Source organism: Anser anser, assembly GCF_964211835.1.
Source record: "Anser anser genome assembly, chromosome: 2".
Taxonomy (NCBI): Eukaryota; Metazoa; Chordata; class Aves; order Anseriformes; family Anatidae; genus Anser; species Anser anser.
The window spans coordinates 38830065-38852546 of record NC_139721.1 but is presented as its reverse complement, the minus strand read 5'-3'; the positions used below and the strand labels follow the sequence as shown (position 1 = coordinate 38852546).

Sequence of the window (22482 nt, the reverse complement as noted above, 5' to 3'; positions counted from 1 at the left end):
ACCTAAACTGGACTGCTAGGAGTCTGAATTTACTTCTCTGAATTCAGTGGTCTGGCTTCTGTGACTTTAATAAACCACTCAAGCTTGTTCCCTGCTGCTAGGCACCATAAGAACCCCTTTATGAAATTACTGCCTTGTAGTACCCAGCAGGGTACACTTTATTCTCTGTGCAATGTAAATGATGGATAAAATAGTTTGAGTAAGATGAGGGGTAATAATGTAGGAATGACTGTTGTAACAATCTCATTGTTTTGTAGTGCTTTTTCAAAGAACTACTTCACTTAACTAACTGATAACCTATTGGCGAATATAGACATGTTCTTTGGTATTTCATTTGGCAATTTGTTAAGCCCTCTGAAATACTGTATGTGATCTCCGTTGTTAATTGTGCCTTATCAGAAGGAGAATTTGCTAGGTTCGCCTGCAGTTGTAACAGTGGGAATCACATGCAATTTTGATAGCTATCGTGTGGACATTTACACAGCCAACCAGCGTTCTTGAATGTCTCCTAATATTTAGACTGTTTGGTGCTGAAAGCATGTATAATTTTAGGAGAGGTGAACTGATCTCTGTGTGTGCATGTCAGCCTTTGTGAGAAAGCTGGAGTTCCATTAGCTCTTAAAAATGTGTTTAAACAAGTATCCTTCGATCCTTTATTATGGCATTAAATATATTTGGATCTTCTCAGTTCTCATGCTGAGAGAAAAAAAAATCCTCCCATGTATTAAAGTCCTGTTGGAAAAAATTATTTGAAGTTTTCTAATGAAGGAAGTAAGTAAGAATCAAAAATTCTATATGCACAGCCATAATTCTTGTATGATGTTTGTGATGTAGGAATCTGCTGATGCCGAAGGTCCTGTTGTGGAGAAAATCATGAGTAGCCGTTCAGTCAAGAAAAAGGTAAAACAAAACACAACCTCTTCCCTCCACATTTTTAGACAAGCTAAGCATATTTATGCTAAACCCCCATTACATTCTCAAAAATGCTTAGATATTTCTAAGTAAAAAATTTTTTTACTGGATAGAATTGGTTCCCTAAGAATGTCTTTAGATACTGTTTAGAATGCTTTTGGATAGACATACAGAAAACAGGTTGCTTGTTTAGTCTTCTGGTCTTTTCTTGCATCTCTTCAAATGAAATTTTTCTTTTCCAAATGCATACACCTGGGTGAAAATTGCTGTGCTCTTCACTTAGAGTAACGTTTCATGGGAGTTGAGGAGTGAGAGAACCCTCCTGCATCCTAGGTTTCTGCCTTTTGTAGGTTTAAAAAAAAAAGTTCTTGCCCAAAACTTTTGCATGTTTTGACAGTTGTTGTACTTAGCAGCCCATACAAGTTCACTTGAGATCAAGAATGTTACATACAGAGGTGTTCAGTGTTCTCCATGTTGCTGTGCTAAGATGGTGAAAAAAAACAATGTTTGGCTAAATGTGGTTCTCTTTTAATTCTGCCCTGATCACTAATTATGTTCTTATTTTGCTACAGACTCCTCTAATCTACTTGAGAATTTGATTGGCCTTTGCACTTCCAAATTATTAAACACTGAGTAGGAAGTAGAGAAGAGCTTTTTTTCCAAAAGAGGCATTATTGTATTTTACAGACTCTTTTGTGTAGTTAGTTCTCTGACTGATCTTACAGCTGGACAAAAAAAACCCTGTTTGATTAATATAGATATAAAGCTCATGGTGGTCTTAGTTAACCAGAAATATTTCTTTTCCTCAAAGTGTTAATTTTTCAAATTCAATGAGGAAAAGTTGTGTTTATTCATGTGTTTTTTGTTATGGGTTTATGTTTTATTTTATTTTATTTTTATTTTATTACTACTGCCACAACATCATTAATGGCTTTGTAAACCTAAATTCATGCAATGTCATGACTGGCTTTGATTGAATTTGGTTCTACAGCTTTTACAGCACAAACCTCTAGGGTTTGTGGTTTTTTGAAGTCTAGAGCTCTATTTTGTATTTTAAACCATAGGCTTATTTTTTCAGATTAACTTAATGTAGTATAAACTTAATAATTAGTTGTCCTGATGGTCTACTAGGTAGGAGAGGAGAATGTGAGCTTTTCATAAATGTCTTTACATTTGAAGCTGTTTTTCACCAATTATTCTTCTCTTCTTCCTCTCCCCTGCAAACAAAGGTGTGATTACTCATGGGGAGTGTGTATTTTGCTGCAGTTTGTGGGAAGTGGTTGGTCTGCTGCCTACATGTCTTTGATTGCAAGCTCTGCTGGAGGCAAGCTCTATTTTGAGCTCTTTCTTTAATGTTTTTTATGGATTGTATTTGCAGGTTTGAGGGGTGTCTCTTGTTTCCTGCTCTTCCTCCCAACACTCCTCTCTATCCCCAAAAAATGGATTTCAGGATGTTAATATTTAACATCTGAAGTATCCAACTGTGCTTTTATTAAAGGTCTTTTACACTCTTACTAACATCATCAAAACCCCAGTTGTTAGATTACTAATCAAAGTAAAATTGCTGCGATCAGGACCAACGCATAAAATAAACATGAGGAAAGGCTTCGCTAGGAAACCTTTCAGTGAATTAGGTTGTAACAAAGATGTTTCGTTCAAATAAAGGACATTAGATAATGAGTACGCTTTTGAAACAGTATTCTTATCTTAAAATTATGCTGCTTTTCTCAAAAATCGCCTTAGTCTAGTTTAGAAGTTAACCATACCCGAAGCAGTACTGTATAGTACTTCAAGTACAACAGACAATGTTTTTCCCTGTTGTTCTTAACATGGAATTTTTAATTCTGTTGAATACTCTTACCTCTTGCAGAAAGTGCTAAGTACGTGCATCATATTCTCTTTCTAAACTGTGATAGTCCTGATGTTTTCGGTTCGTATGTGGAAATCTTTCATTTCTCCAATTCTTTCCCTAACCAACTTCATCCCCCTTTGGATTTCTGATACCTAACTTTGAAAAGGCATGGCTAGAACTAAATACGCTATTCAGCACAACATGTATTTTGGAAAGATGTGGAGTTTTTGAGCACTGTACCTGCATATTACACATCTGAATTTCTCTTTTTGCATACCAATACATGGCAAGAATTATATACAGAAGAACTGTGTACAAATGCATAAATCTCATCTACAAACTGGTTAGTTTAAAACCAGTTAGTTAGTACTGTGTATCTGTAATTGGTTTTAATATATATGACTTTCCATCTGTCATTAATATGTTCTAATATTTTTCTAGCAGGTGATCTTCCTGTTTGTTTTTTTGTTTCTTTGTTTTTTTGTAGCCCTTACTTGTTTCTACACTTCAGTGACTTGCTCAAATAACTTTTGTATTAGCAGGTATTACTGTATCACTTCTGTGGCAAAGGCAGTGCAGAATTGTATTTGCTTGAAGGAAGGGATCATTTATTTCTTCAATTATCTGCAAAGACTGTGGAGATAAGATTGTCAATTATGTCACACCTGGGCAATGATCATTTGAAGAATCCTGTGCTGCCCATGTCTGACGTGCTATTTTAGGATGTCTGCATAACCAGTTTTGGGGGAATTTTGCATAAATGTTCTGTCTCACCTTTTTACTTGGTTAATGTAAACGTGAGTTGTGAGGGTTAGACAGTGACGTAGAGCGCATAATCTGTCTCATTCATGATATGCTCATGTATTTAGTACACGCTATTTGAGCACTGGAGATTGTAACTTGATCGGAATTTAGTGTTCTATTTTCTTTTTTTTTTCTTTTTTTTCCAAGCAGCATGAATGCTAGAATAAGATTTTTAAAGGATTTTTTTTTTTCTGAAATACTCTTTCTTTAGTTGAATCTTTCAATCACACTCTCAGAACATATAATAACATAGACCAATTATTACCTATTAGACAACACAATAGCACTTTTTACTTGTGAGAGTTACAGGATTTATCAAAATTTACATTGTAAATTATTGTTACTATATTGGCAGATGACAAAAAATACACTTGACTAAAATGCTGCAGAGAAGAGTTAAATTGGCTAATACGAAACCTTTATATAAAAGTGTTTAACCACACTGTCACTATAAGATTGATGAATCTCAAAGGTTCCTGATTTAAAACTAATAAAGAGACTCGGCCATAATACATTTCAGGGAAAAAAAAAAAAGGCAGAATCTTAAAATTAGAGATGACTTCTTAAGGAGTGATTTTGCCTCAGGGAGTGCATAGATTCAGATAATAGGATCTTCATTTTTTTATACTTCAGTTTTGACCTCTAATTATGAATACCTTCTTGAGAGATACTCCATTTTATTTATTTATTTATTTTAATTACTATTCTTCAAATTCTTTCATTTGACGGTGTCTTTGCAAGTGATTGAAAGGCTCATCCCTGTGTTTAGGGTTAAAGGACAGTTTATCTTCTTCAACATAGGATGCAAGAAGATCAAGAAGTAGTTCCAGTTCCAGGAATAGCTTGTTGCCTTCCATTTGTCCAGGGAGACCTAGGTGGAAGCTGGTGTCACTTCTCTCTCTAGAGATGAACGTAAACTGTACCAGAGTGATATAAACCCTAAAATGATAAAACCCCTTGCTAGTCTGGAAGAGAAGGAATACTTTGTAAACTGAGATTAGGAGTGCATTAACCTGTGATCTAGCACGGTAAAGAAAAAGTTAATGCAGCTACTAGTGTTGCTTTCTAATAGTGCTGCTACGGAAGTAATATCTAGCCAGCAACTTTTTTTTTGAGAGAGAATTCGAAAGATGACAATTCATCCTCTAGTTTTAGAGTAATCTGCTCTTACTCTCTTCCTTCTCTCTTCCTTCTCTCTTCCTTCTCTCTTCCTTCTCTCTTCCTTCTCTCTTCCTTCTCTCTTCCTTCTCTCTTCCTTCTCTCTTCCTTCTCTCTTCCTTCTCTCTTCCTTCTCTCTTCCTTCTCTCTTCCTTCTCTCTTCCTTCTCTCTTCCTTCTCTCTTCCTTCTCTCTTCCTTCTCTCTTCCTTCTCTCTTCCTTCTCTCTTCCTTCTCTCTTCCTTCTCTCTTCCTTCTCTCTTCCTTCTCTCTTCCTTCTCTCTGTCTCTCTCTATTTTTTTTGATAGGTATAGATGTATAGATATAAAATGGAGGGCATTGATTTATACAGGGGTCAACAGTTTCATCTGTTTTGTGTTACATACGATGTTGCAGATGTTGCTGTCCCTGAAGAAGTATGTAAAACAGAAAATCCTCTTCTATTTAAAACTGTCCCAAAGTTCATTAGCAAACATAAACCGTTAATGTTGTGACAAAAACTGAATTCTAAGTGTGTGCCTGGTGCACTGTCCTTAGTTTGTCCTATGGCTAGGTTCAGGAGTAATACTTTGTTGAATTACATGCCATATGTTATGCAATACTTTGGCACTAGGGATGAGTTAAGAGTAGTCTCAACCCTTAGCACCGAATGCCCTTGGTTTTGCTGGTTTATATCACAACTTTAACCTTGCTTTAAATGTAGTTTTTGGGTGTTAATTTAATTTGGCTGCTCTGTATGTGAGACATCTTGCCTGAGTGAATTTAATTGCACCATTGAGTAAAACTAAAGCCATGAACACTGATGCACTAAAATTCTAGCAGAGGTATAAGGTTTAGTTTTATATGGCTTCTTGTTTGGAGTTATTAACTATATGGAGGAATAAACCCCCTTTAAAACTCTTTTTTAAAACATTACAAAACCCACAATGTAAAGTTGCCATGAGCCAGCCAAAAATAATACATATGGCATTCAGGAGTGCAGTTGCTAATTGGCTGCTGCCTGAGAAAATGGTACACTTGGCTTCTACTTAACACTGTGGGTTTGGCAGAAAGCCAGATTTGGGGTGAGGTTGTGAATGAAGCTGCATGTGGTTAGGGAGGAGTTCAAATGATTCATGTCTTGGAAGCTGTAGTAAGCAGTGCAGTATGTACTTGGGTAAGCTGCTGGGGGAAACTCCTTACCCATGTCCTCCTCCCACCTACATTTTCCTACCCCTCCACTTGTCTCCGTATGTGGGTATCATATTGTTTGTTTTAATCAATAATTTAATCGGGGCTTTTCGAAGTTTTAATTCATGTTTCAACAATTCTTTTCTTATAGATGGAAAATGGAGAGGAGGTAGAAGTAGAGGAATTCTATGTAAAGTACAAAAACTTGTAAGTAATGTCACAGGTTTGATTCATGGTTTTGAGTTCACATAATAGTTGTTAAAAACTGGATTTGTCAACAACATAGTTTACTATCAGACTTCAAACATGGCTAATGTTTAATCCAAACCAGTAGCAACTAAATAAGGAAGTAGATGCATTGGTGGTAGCAGGCCTGATAATGTCTCCTTAATTTGTATTCTCTCCAAAATGAAATACATAGGTAAAATTGCTCTACTATTAAACTTTAATTTAAGGCTCATTATCCATGTGCAGTTTCCTGAGCACATGCTTATTTATCTGTATTGATCTAATTGCAACTATAGAGTTTTAATCTCATAATGTGCGTGCAAACTAATCAAAAATAACCCATAACGTTGCTTCAAAAACAAGATTTGTATTCAAGAAAATGTACTATGAAAATAACGAGATAGCTGCCCCTCCATAACAGGGATGCTACAGGGGTGAGAACAGCATGTTGCTTTACTTCTGGGCTCTGAAACTGCAGTGCCATCAGTATTTAAAATAACATACTTCACAGCTGGATAAGCTCTTTTTTCTTTAAGAAGAATAGCGTGTCTTCTTTAATCTCAGAAACTTTTCCACCTGAGGGGCAGAAATTTACTTAAAGTGAGTTTTTTCTCTCAGCTACCTGACTTCACTTTGAATATGCTGCCACCTTTGTACCCTTTGCACTACATTAATGGTGGTATGATGTTTAATAGCTTAATGACGGTTTGTTAGTTTTATTACATTGGAATATATTTGTTGTGTTAACTATTTGTGTTTTACACTTCTTAGACTCTCAAAAGCTCTATTGCTTCATTTATCAAGTAGGACAAGTCATTTCGGCAGAGATGCTGTTTCTCAGTCGAAACTTTGTGTTCTTAAAGATCAGCTGTCATGGAACTGCATTTACAAGGGTTTTTCTTTTATTTCTGTAAATGTTTAAACTTCAATTGACTAGTATGCAACTTCTAATTATAGTGCTGTTCTCAAAAAAATATAGTGTATATCCTGTTAGCATATGAATTGTTTACGTAGCCTTATTAACTTTTAAAAATCCTGCTATTTGCTAGAGTATGACATTAAATGGTGACATACATCTTGTACAGTAATTATATTTGAGTATGACCAATAAAAATCATCTTAGTGTGAAACACTAAATGTATGGGGTATGTATATAAATTTTATTTGGGTGGGAGTTGCTTTTATTTACTGACCAGTTTCTCCATTAGTAAGTATAATTACTCCCAGTAAAGGTGATTTGTTCATAACTTGTATTATGAAGAGGGTAGTGTCTGGATTCCAAGTGCAGCACTGCAGTGGGCTGAAAAGGTGTAGCTGTACTAGTGGGATACACAGGAATATGCAATAGAAGTGCAGTTTTGAGTACGTTTTTCTCTTTTGTCTTCTAGTTCTTACCTTCATTGCCAGTGGGCATCTGTGGAAGAGCTGGACAAAGACAAGAGAATTCAGCAGAAGATTAAGCGGTTTAAGGCAAAACAGGGCCAGAACAAATTCCTTTCAGAAGTATGATTGTTTGTTTCTTTTAGATATTTAAGGGATATTCTTATGAATTCTTTTTCCATATAGAAGCAGAAGATTTTGAACAACTGTAATATATCAGAGGCGTTTATTCTTATATAAAATACAACCATGTTTGATCCAAGCCTAGCAAATTTGTGAAGTTCAAGTGATCCATCCTGACTTTATAGCTTTTACTATATATATTTTTTTTCTTAAAGTGAATGGTTAGTTGTTCATCTTGTAAGCATGACTCTTACTGAATCAGTGCCAGGTCTGTCTTCTCGGGAGCCGATTATGCCAGAAAAATGCATCACATTTTTCTGTGTTATGGACTGCTGCTCACTAGGGATTCTAAGCTTTTTATCATCAATTTAATTTCACTTAGAGCCATAAGCAGTAGTGTGGCAGGGGTCCTGTCAATAAAAGACCAGATCTGCTGGTTTGTGTTTCTGAAAGCTTACCTTTCAGTAAAATGCTGTCCTTTGAGAAAAAACAGGTTCATGTGGTACCCTATTTATTTATTTATATTTGTTATTACCGTATAGTTCAAGTTAAACAAAACCTGTTTGCAATTGAAAACTTTCATAGAGTCACCACAGGTTTCTGATTAAGTGCATCCGATTGATATATTCTGATAAAATTTACAGGAATTCGGGGGAAGAGGAGTCAATGTGATATACTTCTAGGGCAGAGTATAGAAAGTCTGTGAACACCATGTCAAAACATCCAAAGAATGCTTTGATATTATTATAAAATGGGGTGGCAACTACAAAGAATTAGCTGCATCATATAATGCTAATGCCTAAAGAATTAGAATAAATTAACTTTGAAGACTCCTGATATTTCTGTCTTTAAAGAAGTTAATAAATACATGGAAATTTAGAGGAACAGTCAATACAGTATATCAAGCCATTAAGCAGCATAACTGTAGAATTTAGCATCTGTTTTAAGTGAAGAAACCCACAAATGCTTCTTTTTAAACTATTTTTTATATCTATTCCCAAGAGTGTCATAAATTATTTTAAGTACCTGCAACTTGTGTTTGTTTTTAGGAAAAAGCTATCAAAACATACATAGTCTTTACTACTTTTGTCTGTTTTTTTTCCATTGGAGGGGATCTTGAAAGTGTAAAATGAAACAATGCTTTTGTACTCTAGTGAATCCTGTAAGTTCTTGAAGGGATAAGAAAGGATATAACAAATTGTGATTTTTGGTGAAACTGTAATCAGGCTGTGCTTTTTCTGTGTTTCTGAAATAATAATCTTTGAATCTTGCTTATAAAGCAGTCAGACAATTTCTGTAGTTAAAATAATCCAAAGGCACTTAGTGTACAAGGCTCTAATTTCTTTATTGCAAGCTGTAGTTTTCAAGAATGCTAAATGCATTGCATGCCATAAGCCTTTTCGATTGCTCATTAGTGAATTGTAATTTCACACTTCATTTAAAATATTCTTAAACATTCTCTCACAGTAAAAGGTTTCACACAGTAATTAAGAGGCCCAGTTAACAAAGTCTGAGAAGTCTGATTCCCTCACGGGGAATGATCTTGCTGAATTGTAGCATTTCAATTAACATGTTGAAGTTTGCCAAATATAAATTCTATGTCACCGTGACCCAAAATATTATTGCCTGGTGAAATATATAATAATTTTTCCTCTCAGGAAGAGCTAATAAAGATATCTTGTATATTTTTTTGACTGTTTCCTTGAACAGATTGATGATGAGCTTTTTAATCCAGATTATGTGGAAGTTGATCGAATCATGGATTTTTCACGTAGCACAGATGATAATGGAGAGGTAAACAGAACTTCTAGTGTATTTGTGGTCATATAGACATTGTGTTTAGAATTTATTCTTTATTTGAATATATTAAGCACTTTCTGAAGCTGTATATGTATGCATGCATTATATATGTATGCAGAAAATAGGAAGGCATTTGAGAAAACATTGGCTAATATAGCGATTTCTCTAGAATAAAGTGGCCTTAAGGGGGAATTCCATACTTCTGTGTTACCTATATTTAATGCAAAGCAAAAAACCTCCTATGTAGATAGAAGTATGGTGTCCGTGCAGGTTATACAGAATTTAAATGAAGTTTGCAACAGTCATTGCTAAATGGTTAATATTGTTAATAATGATTTAGACTTTGCAGAAAAGGTCCTGGATTTACTGTCTCGTACTTTTTATGACCTGTTCTGCACAGCAAGATCCCTTTGTTTTCTAGGAGACTCCTTTTTGGTCTTGGGAGAATAGAAAGTTTTACTGACTGTGTCTGTGTTTCCATATTGCTTGATCTGTGAATGGTGGATTTTGGGTTGCTTGATCTATGAAAGGTTGGGGTTTTTAAATTGTAAAAATTGGAAAATGAATATTGTTTTATTTTTAAAATTTTAATTTAATACTAGTGATTTCAAATGTAGTGTTGTGCTCCTTTTGGTGGTGAACCTGCATTCCCTCCATTCTAATCTGAATTCATTAGGTCGTTAAGAAGTCAACCTACTGTTTGCTTATCCTTTTGGCTGATTCAGACTTTTAGGTCTGGTAATGCTCTTTGAATTTATCTAGCCTGCAGATCTCCTGTATAAATGGTTACATTTTTATTGTTTTAAATTGTGTTCTGATCTTATTTTTATCTTAACAAAGCCTGTAACGCATTATCTGGTGAAATGGTGTTCGCTTCCTTATGAAGACAGCACTTGGGAGCTCAAGCAAGACATCGACCAAGCTAAGATTGAAGAATTTGAGAAACTGATGTCTAGGGAGCCAGAAATGGAGCGTGTGGTAAGAATTGGCTCTGTACAGAGGATTTTATTTGAAAATAGTAAAGTAATGTGGTCTTTCAGAAACCACTAATGGGATTTGCTGTATTTGAAACAGGAGCGACCTCCTGCCGATGACTGGAAGAAATCGGAGAGTTCCAGGGAGTATAAAAACAATAACAAACTCAGGGAATACCAGTTGGAGGGAGTAAACTGGCTTCTTTTCAATTGGTACAACACGTACGTAAAATATTGCTTACTACTGAATCCTGCTTTGGAAAAGCTTTTATAGCTTATATGCAATGATAACCTTTAAAAGTAGTCTTCTCAAATGAGCTTTTAGAATTATTTACATTTTCTTTTATTTCCATTTTTTTTACTGCAGGAGTTGTATACAAACTGTTTCAGGGGGCATAACATAACATTACATAAAACAATAACACTATGTGTTAAGTTAGGAAGAAAACATTAAGACTGCTTTTGTTATTTTTTCAGACGAAACTGCATTTTAGCAGATGAAATGGGGTTGGGAAAGACTATCCAGTCCATTACGTTTCTCTATGAGATATATTTGAAAGGAATCCATGGTCCTTTCTTGGTTATTGCACCGTTGTCCACAATTCCCAACTGGGAAAGGGAGTTCCGCACCTGGACAGAATTGAATGTGGTTGTGTATCATGGGAGTCAAGCAAGCCGGCGGACCATTCAGTTGTATGAAATGTATTTCAAAGATCCACAGGTAAAAGGTTTTGGTTTTTTCCCTGTGTATGCTTTACTGTTACTAATTAATCTTGGGTTACAAGCATCAATTAAGTTTTCAGTACTGATACGGTAGGTTTCATTTAATAATAAGGGCATATGTATTAAGAAAGAGACAGTTTTTTAATAGTAGCCAGGAGATCAGCTGGAAATTAGAGCAGGACCAAGAATTACTGTGATGGTGCGACTCTTGTTCAGGTTTTCATTATTTCATGCGAGGGTTTCATTGTTTTGCATTCCTGAGGAGGAAGCAGGCAGAAGAGATTCTTAATGGAGAAACTGCTTTAATTGCAACTAAGCTTAAAAATCAATCTTTGCCTACCATTCCAGGAAAAGACTAGCTTGCAGAAATTAAACTTGTCAATGCTTCTTTATCAAATTTTGTAAGTCAGATGCATTTTGAATCTGTGTTATTACATGCTTGTTGAATAGTCCTTATGAGAGAAGGAGACAAAAAAAAATGAGGGTTGGAAGCAGAAAATTATTTGCAAAACTGAAACTATAAAGAACAACAGTTCTCCACATTTAAACACGTGGCTTTGCTCAAAGTAAGTAAACAGGATTGGGAAAAATAATGTGCATTCATTGAATCTTTTTGCAAAGCAGAATAAGCCTCCTTACTTAAGAGGAAGAAAAAAAGTGGAAGTTCAACCTGACTTGATATATTGTGGAGTATTATTTCCAACAGAGTTTAAGAAGTGATAGTGGTGAATTCATATATTTAGATTTTCTGTAAAGCATTTGATTTTATGCCACCAGATATTTTGATTAATAAACTAGAATGATATAAAATCAATATGGCACACATTAAGTGGATTTAAAACTGGCTAACTGATATTTCTCAATGTGATTGTAAATGAGAAATGATTTACATTTCCAGCATAGTTCTTCAGGGATTGGTTCTTGTCCATGAGCTATATAACACTTTTATCAATGATCTGAAAGAAAACATAAAATCATTACTGAGGAATTTTTCAAATGGCACAAAGATGGGGAGAGTGGTAAATAACTAAGACAGTTCATGGATATAGAGTAAGCTGTATTACTTAATAAATTGGATCCAAACTAACAACATTCAGACTAGCTACATATAAGGCTATCTGTGGATAAGGCATGGCGATCATTCTTACAGCAGGGAGAGCTCTGCTATGGAAAGGCTGTAAGACAAATGCACATCCTTTTGTGTCATCACACAAGCAGTTAAACACAAGTTCATACTGTGAGGCAGTGGTTAAAAGATGAGTGTAATGCAAGTATGTAAGAGGAAAAATCTTTATTACAAGTGAAAACATTACAACATTATGTTTGTCACTAATGTAGTGAGTAGTCTGGTTCTGCCTAGTTCTCATGCACTTTCTTCAAAAAATGTTGAAAAACTAGAGTCCTTAGAGTAAAGCTATGAGGATGGTCGCAAGATAGAAAACACTTTTACAGGGAAATATCTGAGTAAAAACTGTTCTAAAGATGATGACTGTGGTACAACTTGACATGCCATCAGGGCAAACAGAAGTAGGTACTTAAATCTAGTGGAAAAACATAGTAATTTATAGTAGCTACAGGTTAGATCTCTTTGGCCTAGAAAATATTGTATTTTCTCAGCAATTTATCAAAGAAATTTCCAAATCAAACTCAGATACACTGCTGTAAAAGATCATTGATTTGAATAACAGTTGCTGCACTGAGGTATAATGACTTGCATTACTTAGGATTAATAATCGCATTTAGCTTCTTACCTAGATGTATAATACAAAAATGAACTGGAATTAATTGATTTGTATTTTAGGATAATAATTACGTTTAAATTCTTGCCTAAATGTATAATACACAAATGAACCAGAATTAATTGATTTGTATTTCTATCTGTTTCAAATATTATTTCTAATCAAGGAGAAATGATATTTTGCATCAATTTTTTTTGAATGGTTTTATACAAATATTGTCTCTGTTTTACTGAAGTGTTTCCCGATATTAAAAATGAGATTTGTTTCTTTGGTTATTTAAATGGCACTTCCTTCAGTGTGTCCTTCCCCAGAGGATGCAGCAATTGACATAGCCTGAAACCTGAGGGGGTGTCATCAGAAAATTCCCACATACTGTGCATGTTCTCGGTGCAGTTTTGACAATATTGTTTTGTTGATCTAAGGTCTAGTTGCTGCAGAAAGTTCTGTTCATCCTGTCGCCATGTTCTTCACTCTTCTAGCAATGACCTGACCATGTAGCAAGTAATAGCAAAGCACTAATGGCACAGAAAAAATGAACCAGTTCCTGCTAGCTTTGCTCTATCAACTGGCTTGAGAGTCAGACAATAGCCATGGTTGGGGATAAAGCAGAAATGGAGGCAACTCTTCCTTTTGGGGACAGCTAGCTTAGATGTATCGTGAAATCACATTCTGTCTTCCGTTCTCTGTAGCATTCCGTCTGCTGTGAAATGCATGGTAGAAACTGAATTACAGGGGAAAAAATCTCTTCATTTCATGACAAAACGAATCGGCATGTAGTGTTCAGTCTGTCATCCTCTAAAGCCCCATCAGCAGGCATATGATGGGGAATGAGGAGGAAGAGAAGGCAAAGCAAGCTTTGGCAGTATCATTTCTGGTCTCCTTGCCAAACACATCAACTCAAACATTGGCATCTTTGGTTTTTTAGGTCTTAACATGAAAGAGGCCTCTCAAGCTGAGCAGATTCTCAAAAAGACAGCTGAATATTGTGAAAATCTGGCTTTGAAGGGCAATTTAAAAAAAAAAAAAAGCCTAAGAAGCTCCTACCCCGTCTGCAGTAGTTTGATTTTCAGAAGCACCACCAGTAACCAGAGTCAAGTTGTAATGAAAACCTAGAGAGCAGTTGATAATGAAATAAGTTTTTTCAGTGGTGTGACTTTGACACTAAGGACACCTGACTCGCTGTTTGTGAGGGTCACTGCGAGAAGCCTGTTCGCGTGTTCCTGAGCAATACAATGGAGAGGCCCTTCTAGAGGCCTTCCCTGCTTGGAACACCAAATAAACCACTTTTCTATAGTATCCTACCTCTGAGAAAGTTCTGTTGTAAGATCAGGAAAACTATACATGCCAAATAAAAGTAAGGGCGGAGCCCTGCAAAAGAATTAATGTGTTTGTGAGGGAAATTTGCTTTGCAGTGTAATGAGGACTAAGAAGAGAAGTCACCTGGCCCATGCGTAGAGACAGGATACCTTGCACCTGGTTGATTTTAATGTTGTTAATGTTCAGGACTTTTTCTGCCTTATGTGGTTTGTTCCTTTTGGACTCAGTGGGTGTTGATTTAACGGAGTATTTACTTGCCTGCAATGTTTTCTTCCTTGCTGAGAAGCCACAGAGCTATGGTTAGCATACGGCCCTGTAAGGCAGTATTTCACCAACAGGGACACAGTCTTTCACCAAAGATGTCAAGTTGTATTTTACAGAGTGGGTGAGACTTTGTTTTCCAGACGCCTTTCTGCTATAATTAGTAAATATGCATGTTCCTCGCATCTGTTCTCTGCTTCATCAACACGGAGGCAGAGGCTGGTGGGGGAAGACTGCGTTAATCTTTCCAAGTTCCCACTGGTGGAATGTGCATCCTTTTAGTAGTCTGGTTCTTATACATATCCATAGGTCCTCTCAATTTGTATCTGCTAAGAGGTGGTGCCCCCAAAACATAACCCAACCTTTATACTCATATCTAATTAATTATTGCACTTTGTGGACTGCCTCTGTTGCTTTAGTTACTTCCAGAAGAATTTCCTGTACAGAACAGAAAACTATTTCCTATTAGGAGGACTGACTTCCTCAAATGGAAAAAGTTCTCTGAGTAAGTTGATGCAAAATTGCTGTGTTGCCAGCATCAGAGAACTTCATTTGGATGCCACATTGAAACACAGTAAAACTGATATCCTGGTTGTCTAAGTCACCTGTGAAAACACTGTAGGTCACTTACCTGATAATTTCTACATTTACATTTCTCAAATGTGACAGGAATAGGATTACTTAGGATTCTTTCCCATACTTTCCTGAGTTTTTGAGGCCCAAAGCAGCTGAATAACTTCATCGTTCACCTTCAGAAGCTCTTGGAGCTTCTGTTTAATTCTCTCATATGACCATTCACTTCAGTACAGCATTTGGCTCTTTCAGACAGCCATTGCTGTGGCTCTGAAACGTGAGCTGTTGTGGCAAGACCACCCTTTGTACTTTAATGTGAGATTTACACGGCTCTAAATATATAATCAAGGGTGGCTCTGATGATTTTTGCTTCACCTGGATGAACTGCTTTATGTAGTGATTATTGTAGAGCACTGCTTGCCAAACAGCCATACATGCACTTGCTCGTGGAAGTGTTTCCTACTACTTGGAAAGAATCTCCTCAGCTGCATTCTCATATCTTCAAAGTTATACCTGGTTCTTGAAGAGATCACAGCGTTTCAGCTTACTGGCTTTCTAGTTGCCCACTTGGTGTATCTTCATCTGCTGTTTGTTAGGTAGCAACTGTTTATGTCCTGAGAAGGTCAGTGTTTCTGGAATATGCTATGGGGGAAGGCACTGTCAAGCAGGTCATTACTTCCTCTGAAGTACTGTTGATATGCGTAGACAGAATTAGTGCTGAGTTCAAGATGCAAGATTTCCAACCATTTCCAAGAGTGGGTAGCCAATTCTGATCCCCACAGTTTGGAGAGGATTATATGCAGGTCACTTACGAAAGAATTCAGACTTGCGTGTATTTGAAGGAAGTGAAGGCTATCTTCCTGTGAAATACCTTTCTTTTGAAATGTACTCAATATAGAACCCGCAACATACTGTTCTCAAAGCAGGACACGCTTTGAACTTGGATGATGCTTATCCTAGCAGAGAGGGGGTTCCTGTGAAGACAAAGTACCACTTGAGATATTCAATTACACATTTCTTTGAACAAGATTAGGAAGCAATATGGCACAATGTCAGAAAGATGTTCATTTCATGATTCTGTGTGGAGTTTTTTCAGGGTTTTTCTGAAACAGGCTTTTAGTATCAGCCCTGAAAATAACACCTTTAATTAATCAAATAAATAATAAAGATGAAGCCAAACAGCATCCTGTTGAACTTTCCTTAACACAAGTTTACCAAAGTATCAGGGAAAAGTGTGTGAAGATGTACATTCCCCATTTACAAGTTCAGCAATTTGCTTCTTTTCAAAGTTGCTTACTGTAATTATAGGTGGTTTAGTTATCTAATGTCCATCAGAAAAAATATACTGTTTATTGAGAGCAAAATATTCTAATAGAAAATGAATCCTTCCTGTACTTCTTGGTTATTTGAATGGTTTGGGAGGGCTGTTACATAGCTCCTTGATTTAAAAGAAAAAGAGAGAATTCTCTTGACAAAGTCTGAAACCCTTATTTGAATATTGCAGCAATACATTAATGCTTCCAGGCATTAATATAATCCATACAAATTATGGCTGAAGTAGTTGTATAACATCTTTGTAATGAATATGCAGTGACGCTGTGAGCCTTTTTACAGGATAAAAAGACAGAGCTAGCATGATACCAGTAGTAAACTTAGACATTTGTGTTCCTTCAATGAGTCAGTGATAATGACTTCATGTACTTAAAATAATATGCCCATTGTACTGTTCGGTGTTTTCCTTTAAAGAGGGAATTCTGAAGATGAAACAAATTTACTTCCTTGCTTTGCCAATCAGTTTACTCTAACTTCTGGTATTCTTTTAAGGGTCGCGTGATAAAGGGGTCCTACAAGTTCCATGCCATTATCACGACATTTGAAATGATTTTGACTGACTGCCCAGAGCTGCGTAACATTCCATGGCGTTGTGTGGTAATCGATGAGGCCCACAGGCTGAAAAACAGGAATTGTAAGCTTTTGGAAGGACTCAAGATGATGGACCTGGTCAGTGTGTACCTATTTTTGTTTTCTTTTCTTTTCTGTTTGTTTGTTCTTACTTCTGCATGTTCTGTATTTTATCATTCCTGATTTGCAGTTTCATAAGTAAGTAAAAATTTTTATTCTCAAGTAAAAGTAGCAAATATTAAGAAGAATGAGGGAATGCAGCTTGCAGTCTTTAAAATGTCTGGAAGCATATGCATACCTTGAATTTTGGTATGCTGATGTTTCGTCAGGCTCTACATTAATTCAAATCTAGAATAATGTGGATTATTTTAAGAGAATCAAGATTTTTTTTCCCTTTCTCTCTCTTCATGTGACTTACTTTTATAATCCTCCATAGTTCCTTCTTTACATAGACATTTATTTAATGTATAATGTGGACAGGTGACCAGATACTGCTGTGAGAGTTAAATTGCTCTGAATTAAAGTCAGCTCTAATGTTAATTTGTTGCAAGGCAATAAGGAAGTTCTTTCAGACCAGCTAAGGAAGGGAAATGTGAGTTTGGTTTCTGATGTTTGCATAAATACATATATGTTGTATGTGCAAAATATGTAATATTTAACACAGAAAAAAAACAAGATGGATTTCAAGCTATTTACTGTTTTTTAGGTCAGAAGATTCTTTAAAAATGCAGTAAGAACACAGACTGAGTTAATACCTGGAACTCAAAACCACCTATTTCCGATGATAATGCAGTGGGATAAACATTAGCTTATACAAGAACTGGTGACCTGTAGGTCACTTTTAGATTCTGTTTCCCTGTTTTTTAAATAATACTTTTCTTGAAGGAGTCTTGAAGCTTAACAAATGAACGTTTGTAAAAATACTGCATATAGTTTGTTTATTTTTTTAATATGGTTGCTGTTAAAGAAAAGCTGAGCTTACAGCTATGGCTATAGATGGGGAGATATGGGACTTCCCACTTCAGTTGTTGTTCAACTACTAAATTCATGTTTGAATTTGGGCTAGCTGCTTAACCTCTCTGGGTACCTATTCAAAAGAAGCAGGCAACTTTTCCTCTCATCTCCGTCAGTCTCCTGCTCTGTTGTGTGTAGTTAGAAAATGAGACTCTGCTTCGGGTATTTGTGAAAGAGCTGGAATGTTGTGGGTCAGTAAAATCTCTTGTATCTGGAGGACTTGTAAAGATGTTTTTAAGAGGTGAAGTATTTTTTGGAACTAGCTGGAGGAAGGCCAGAACACTAATTACAAATATATTGAAAAGAACTATATGTAAGTAGTTGGAACAAAAAGAAAGCACAAATGAAAGATACCTATAGGGAAAAAAAATGTATTGAAAGTGAATTTAGATGGATTCCTAGGCAACTGTTTCTTAATCTTTCAGGAACATAAAGTGCTGCTTACAGGAACTCCTTTGCAAAATACAGTAGAAGAGCTATTTAGCTTGCTTCACTTTTTGGAACCAGGTCGTTTCCCATCAGAAACCACATTCATGCAAGAATTTGGGGATCTGAAAACTGAAGAACAGGTAATCTGCTCCTGCACACTTACTTCTCTCTTTAGATATTGTGAATTCAACCACTTTGCTACATTTGAACTTTATTACTTGTTTTTACAAGTAATACCTGTTCTCTTCTTAGAAGTCCAGAGTGGATTTATCCTTAGGGTTTTTTTGTTGATCTTTTCACCTTTGTCCGAAAGTCATTTTGCCTTATCATTGTTTCGTTGCTTTGTCAATGGGTCATGCAGAAACATGTTTTATATTCTTCTTTGAACATCAGTAGTAGAGTGAGGAGACTAATTTATGTGGAGTTAACGTCCAGGAGTTTTATCAATGCCTTCTGTGCAAATGGGAACATATTTGAAAGAAGCAACCAAATGGAGGGAGGCTCTTTTTTGACTGACTCAGAAATGGATTTCTCAAGCTGCCCAATAAAAGCAATGCATAAATCAAAGAAGAATGAAAACCACTTAATGCAACGTTCTAGATCTCAATATAAAATATACTGATGGTCATATATGAAACTTAAGGTGTTTTTGTATGTATGAAACATTTTTAAAAGTCAATAGGTGACAGTCAAACCACCTTAAAAAGAAGTATTTAACTGAAGCAGAACATCTTAATTTAGGCACCTTAATTTGGCTCTTTAATTTTGTGACTGCATGCATTTTTGTGTGCAGCTCAACTTGGTTCTGTCTGAAAATTCCGATTTCTTGTATTTCTAGCTTTTTGAGTGCTTGAAGTGGTTAATGTTCTTTGAGATTATCTCTGTCATAGGTAATAGTCTAAATAAATTTTAAAAAATAATAATACAGTTCTCCTCCAGCCCCCCACCACCTGGACAATCATAGTGTGTCCTGCGGGAATCACAGGGTATGTTTCCACACAGATTGTGCACGCAGTTGCATGTCCGTCAGCCTGGACTCTGACCTGATTGGAAGTGAGCCAGCTGAGATCCAGAAGCCATGTACTCCTGTTAATACAGTGTTTGAATTGGAGTTAATATATCCTAACTCTCGACATAGCTTCTGTCTGGCCAGCTCAAAATGTCAGCAGGGCAGGACTGGAAGTGATGCTATGTATGGAAATATAACTAAAATAATGCCATCGGTTGTCAGCAGATATGGATCCTGGATTGTCTGGGCCAACAAGTTTTGGAAGAAGTGCCTTCTTGTGAATACACCATTAGATGTTTTGAAATTTGATTTTTCTTCTTTCAAATGATAGATGAGATTATACGTTAGTGACTTAGGTTTTCTCCTCCATTCCTTGCAGTCCTATTCCATGTATTTTTTTCAATGTTCATCACTCTACTAATTTGTTACCTTTCACTTGAAGTCTTTTTATTACTAAGGGAATTATGTGAATTCAGGAGAAAGTGTCTTTTATTCTTGTTTCTGCTACACAGCACGCTAGCAGGAGATGATGACCAATTTCAAGATATATTGTCAACTTTTTGACACTGAGCTGGTTTGTACTTTGATGAGAGACAGAACCTAAAACCAACAGAAATGCCAATCTTGTTATATATGGAGTATGCTTGAGTTTTTATATAAAGGACTTTACAAGGGTTTGATCTAACTTGGCTGACTTTGTTGGAGGAAAATGAGTGCTTTTCCCCCTACCTCATAAAGTATATGTTGCAAAACCTGGAGAAAAAAAAATATTTAGCATTAAAAGAATAATAATTACAGAAATACAATGTTTTGAGAACAGGCCTAAGTAGTTTTCTACGTTGGTGGATGTGAAAACTCAGGAAGTAAGAAAAGAATTAGGAGCAGACATCTGAAGGGTAACAATAGCCTATTTCACTGTGTTTAGTGGTTAGAAGTTACTGCAAAGCTTGATCTTAGTCAGATTTGGTGATATATTAGTTTTTGCTTACCTGGGGTTGGCTTTGCATGATTGGTGTGCGGTACTGCCCTCATCTAGATGGACAGTTTGAAGTGAGGTCGTCTAACAATATTCTCTAAACAGAAGTGGTTCAAGCTAAAAATGACTTCAGAAGTTTACATCACGTTGTTAGTGAGGAAATTTCAATCTCTAGGTCTTTGAGGAAAGACTTTTTACAAATGCTGTCTACCTGTGATCTGAGGTAGAAAAGAGGGGAATTTTAGAATTAAGAAAACTTTAGGAAATAGAAAAATAAATGTGCAGCCTTACAGCTTTAATTGTTATTTATATAACATGTGTTTCCTAGGTGCAAAAACTGCAAGCTATTTTGAAGCCGATGATGCTGAGACGTCTCAAGGAGGATGTAGAAAAGAACCTGGCCCCCAAGGAGGAAACTATCATTGAAGTTGAGCTGACAAATATTCAGAAGAAATATTATCGTGCTATTCTTGAAAAGAATTTCACATTTCTTTCTAAGGGTGGAGGTCAGGCAAATGTACCTAATCTTTTAAACACTATGATGGAACTAAGAAAATGCTGCAATCATCCGTACCTTATTAATGGTAGGCCTTATATTTTTCTCCTCATTCAGAAAGCATTTGTAAGAAAGCTCAGCATGTTAAAAATTCTATTCTGGTGTCTCCAGACAGATAGTCATTTATTCTTATTTTCCTGAAAATACATAAAGTGAAAGTAGTGTAGATGACTGTGTGAATTGTATGTCTCTTTATTTATTTATTTTTAAAGTGGAATAGTGGCTTAACTTTTTAGGTCCTCTTGTGTTTTGATATCTGCTAGTCAGGACAGTGTTCCTTTTGAAAACATCTGCACTGCTTTTCCAAGGCTTGCTAGTCCTGACGGAGTTGATGTTAATATTATCACGTTTGTGTTATGAAGTTTTTCTTTTTTATTTTTGACAAAGAAGATTTCGGTTATCATGCAGGTTGTTGGATGCTGGTGTAAAGATAACAATTTTTTTTCTTCACAGTTACAGTTAGCTGCTACTTATTTTCTTGCAACAGAGTATTATGAGATAGTAACTAAGTGTTTCTGAATAAAAGTTGTGGGGTAAGAAGTGATTGAGACATGATTTTTTGGACACGTGTAGTCAGTTCATTTTCCTAATTTAACTGGTCTGAAAAAAAGATTTGCATGAATGTCATATTAGATTTTAATGACAAATACTGTTTCATGGTGATATTGTTGCATTTAGATCAGGATCATCTACGGCAAGTAAGTAATAGATGATGAGCCAGCTAACTGCATCAGTCTGAAGTATGCTAACCTGTATGCGTTGGTGAAATCAGATCTTCCCTTTGAGGATGTAACGCAAGCCTCCATACGTGGTTGTGTGCTACTAGTTCCTTGTTTCTCAACTCCTCTTTATTACTGTATATGACTTATGCTATTGCTGGTTTAATGCTGCCTATAAGCTTCACAGACTCACAGAACGTGTTGTGAAAGATTGTTGTGTTCCAGAGCTGTATTTCAGTTTTTCAGATTCAGTGATTTCCGTATTCTGTTGTATGACCTCGATATTGCAGTGCTTACATTTTCTTTCTTGACATTTTTTGCTATGATTCACCAAGTGACATCTCATTATATTTCATGCTCAAGTAATTATTGCAAAGACATGATACAGAGTTACTCCAAAGTACTTGAACCCAACTGTGCTGGTGGGCTGCTCAGTTTCTAAACTCAGATGAGCATACAGTAAAGGAGCTTTGTGGTTCTGGTAGGGCTTTTTGTTGTTTGTTGGTTTTTTGTTTGAAGTTGATCCATTACATAAGTAGGTTTACCGGAAAGTAGTTCAGTATGTTCAGGTTATGAGCTTCTGAACTTGATGCTTTTTACGTTCCTTGGTTTTCTGCTTGTTTTAACATAGTGATTACTTTTCCTTATTTCTTGGCTGTTACAAGGAGTGTTTTGCTCCTACTTAGTTTTATCAAATAGAGCTTGTAAGCAGTGCTGCAAGCACTACTTAAAATGATTTCTTTTCCTCACAAGTCTTGTGTCATTTAATGTCTGTTAGACACTGCTGCAATCCAGGTAGCTGTATGGAAAATTTCAAGTATTTTTGGATGACTTTCTCTTAACCCTAATAGAGAGAGATGGGGAT

At 36.0% G+C, this 22482-nt stretch overlaps 1 protein-coding gene across 4 annotated transcripts in view; it reads left to right on the top strand.

The window, feature by feature from the left end:
* Positions 1-22482, top strand: part of CHD7 (chromodomain helicase DNA binding protein 7) — a 128514-nt gene that overhangs the window by 82169 nt on the left and 23863 nt on the right. For all 4 annotated transcript variants that reach the window (XM_083823898.1, XM_083823899.1, XM_083823897.1 and 1 more), the window contains 10 exons: positions 835-900; positions 6046-6101; positions 7511-7625; positions 9336-9419; positions 10266-10403; positions 10500-10621; positions 10877-11120; positions 16837-17013; positions 18354-18497; positions 20671-20926. In XM_083823898.1, coding sequence (XP_083680024.1) covers positions 835-900; positions 6046-6101; positions 7511-7625; positions 9336-9419; positions 10266-10403; positions 10500-10621; positions 10877-11120; positions 16837-17013; positions 18354-18497; positions 20671-20926 — 1402 coding nt within the window. The remainder of the gene's footprint in view (positions 1-834; positions 901-6045; positions 6102-7510; positions 7626-9335; positions 9420-10265; positions 10404-10499; positions 10622-10876; positions 11121-16836; positions 17014-18353; positions 18498-20670; positions 20927-22482) is intronic.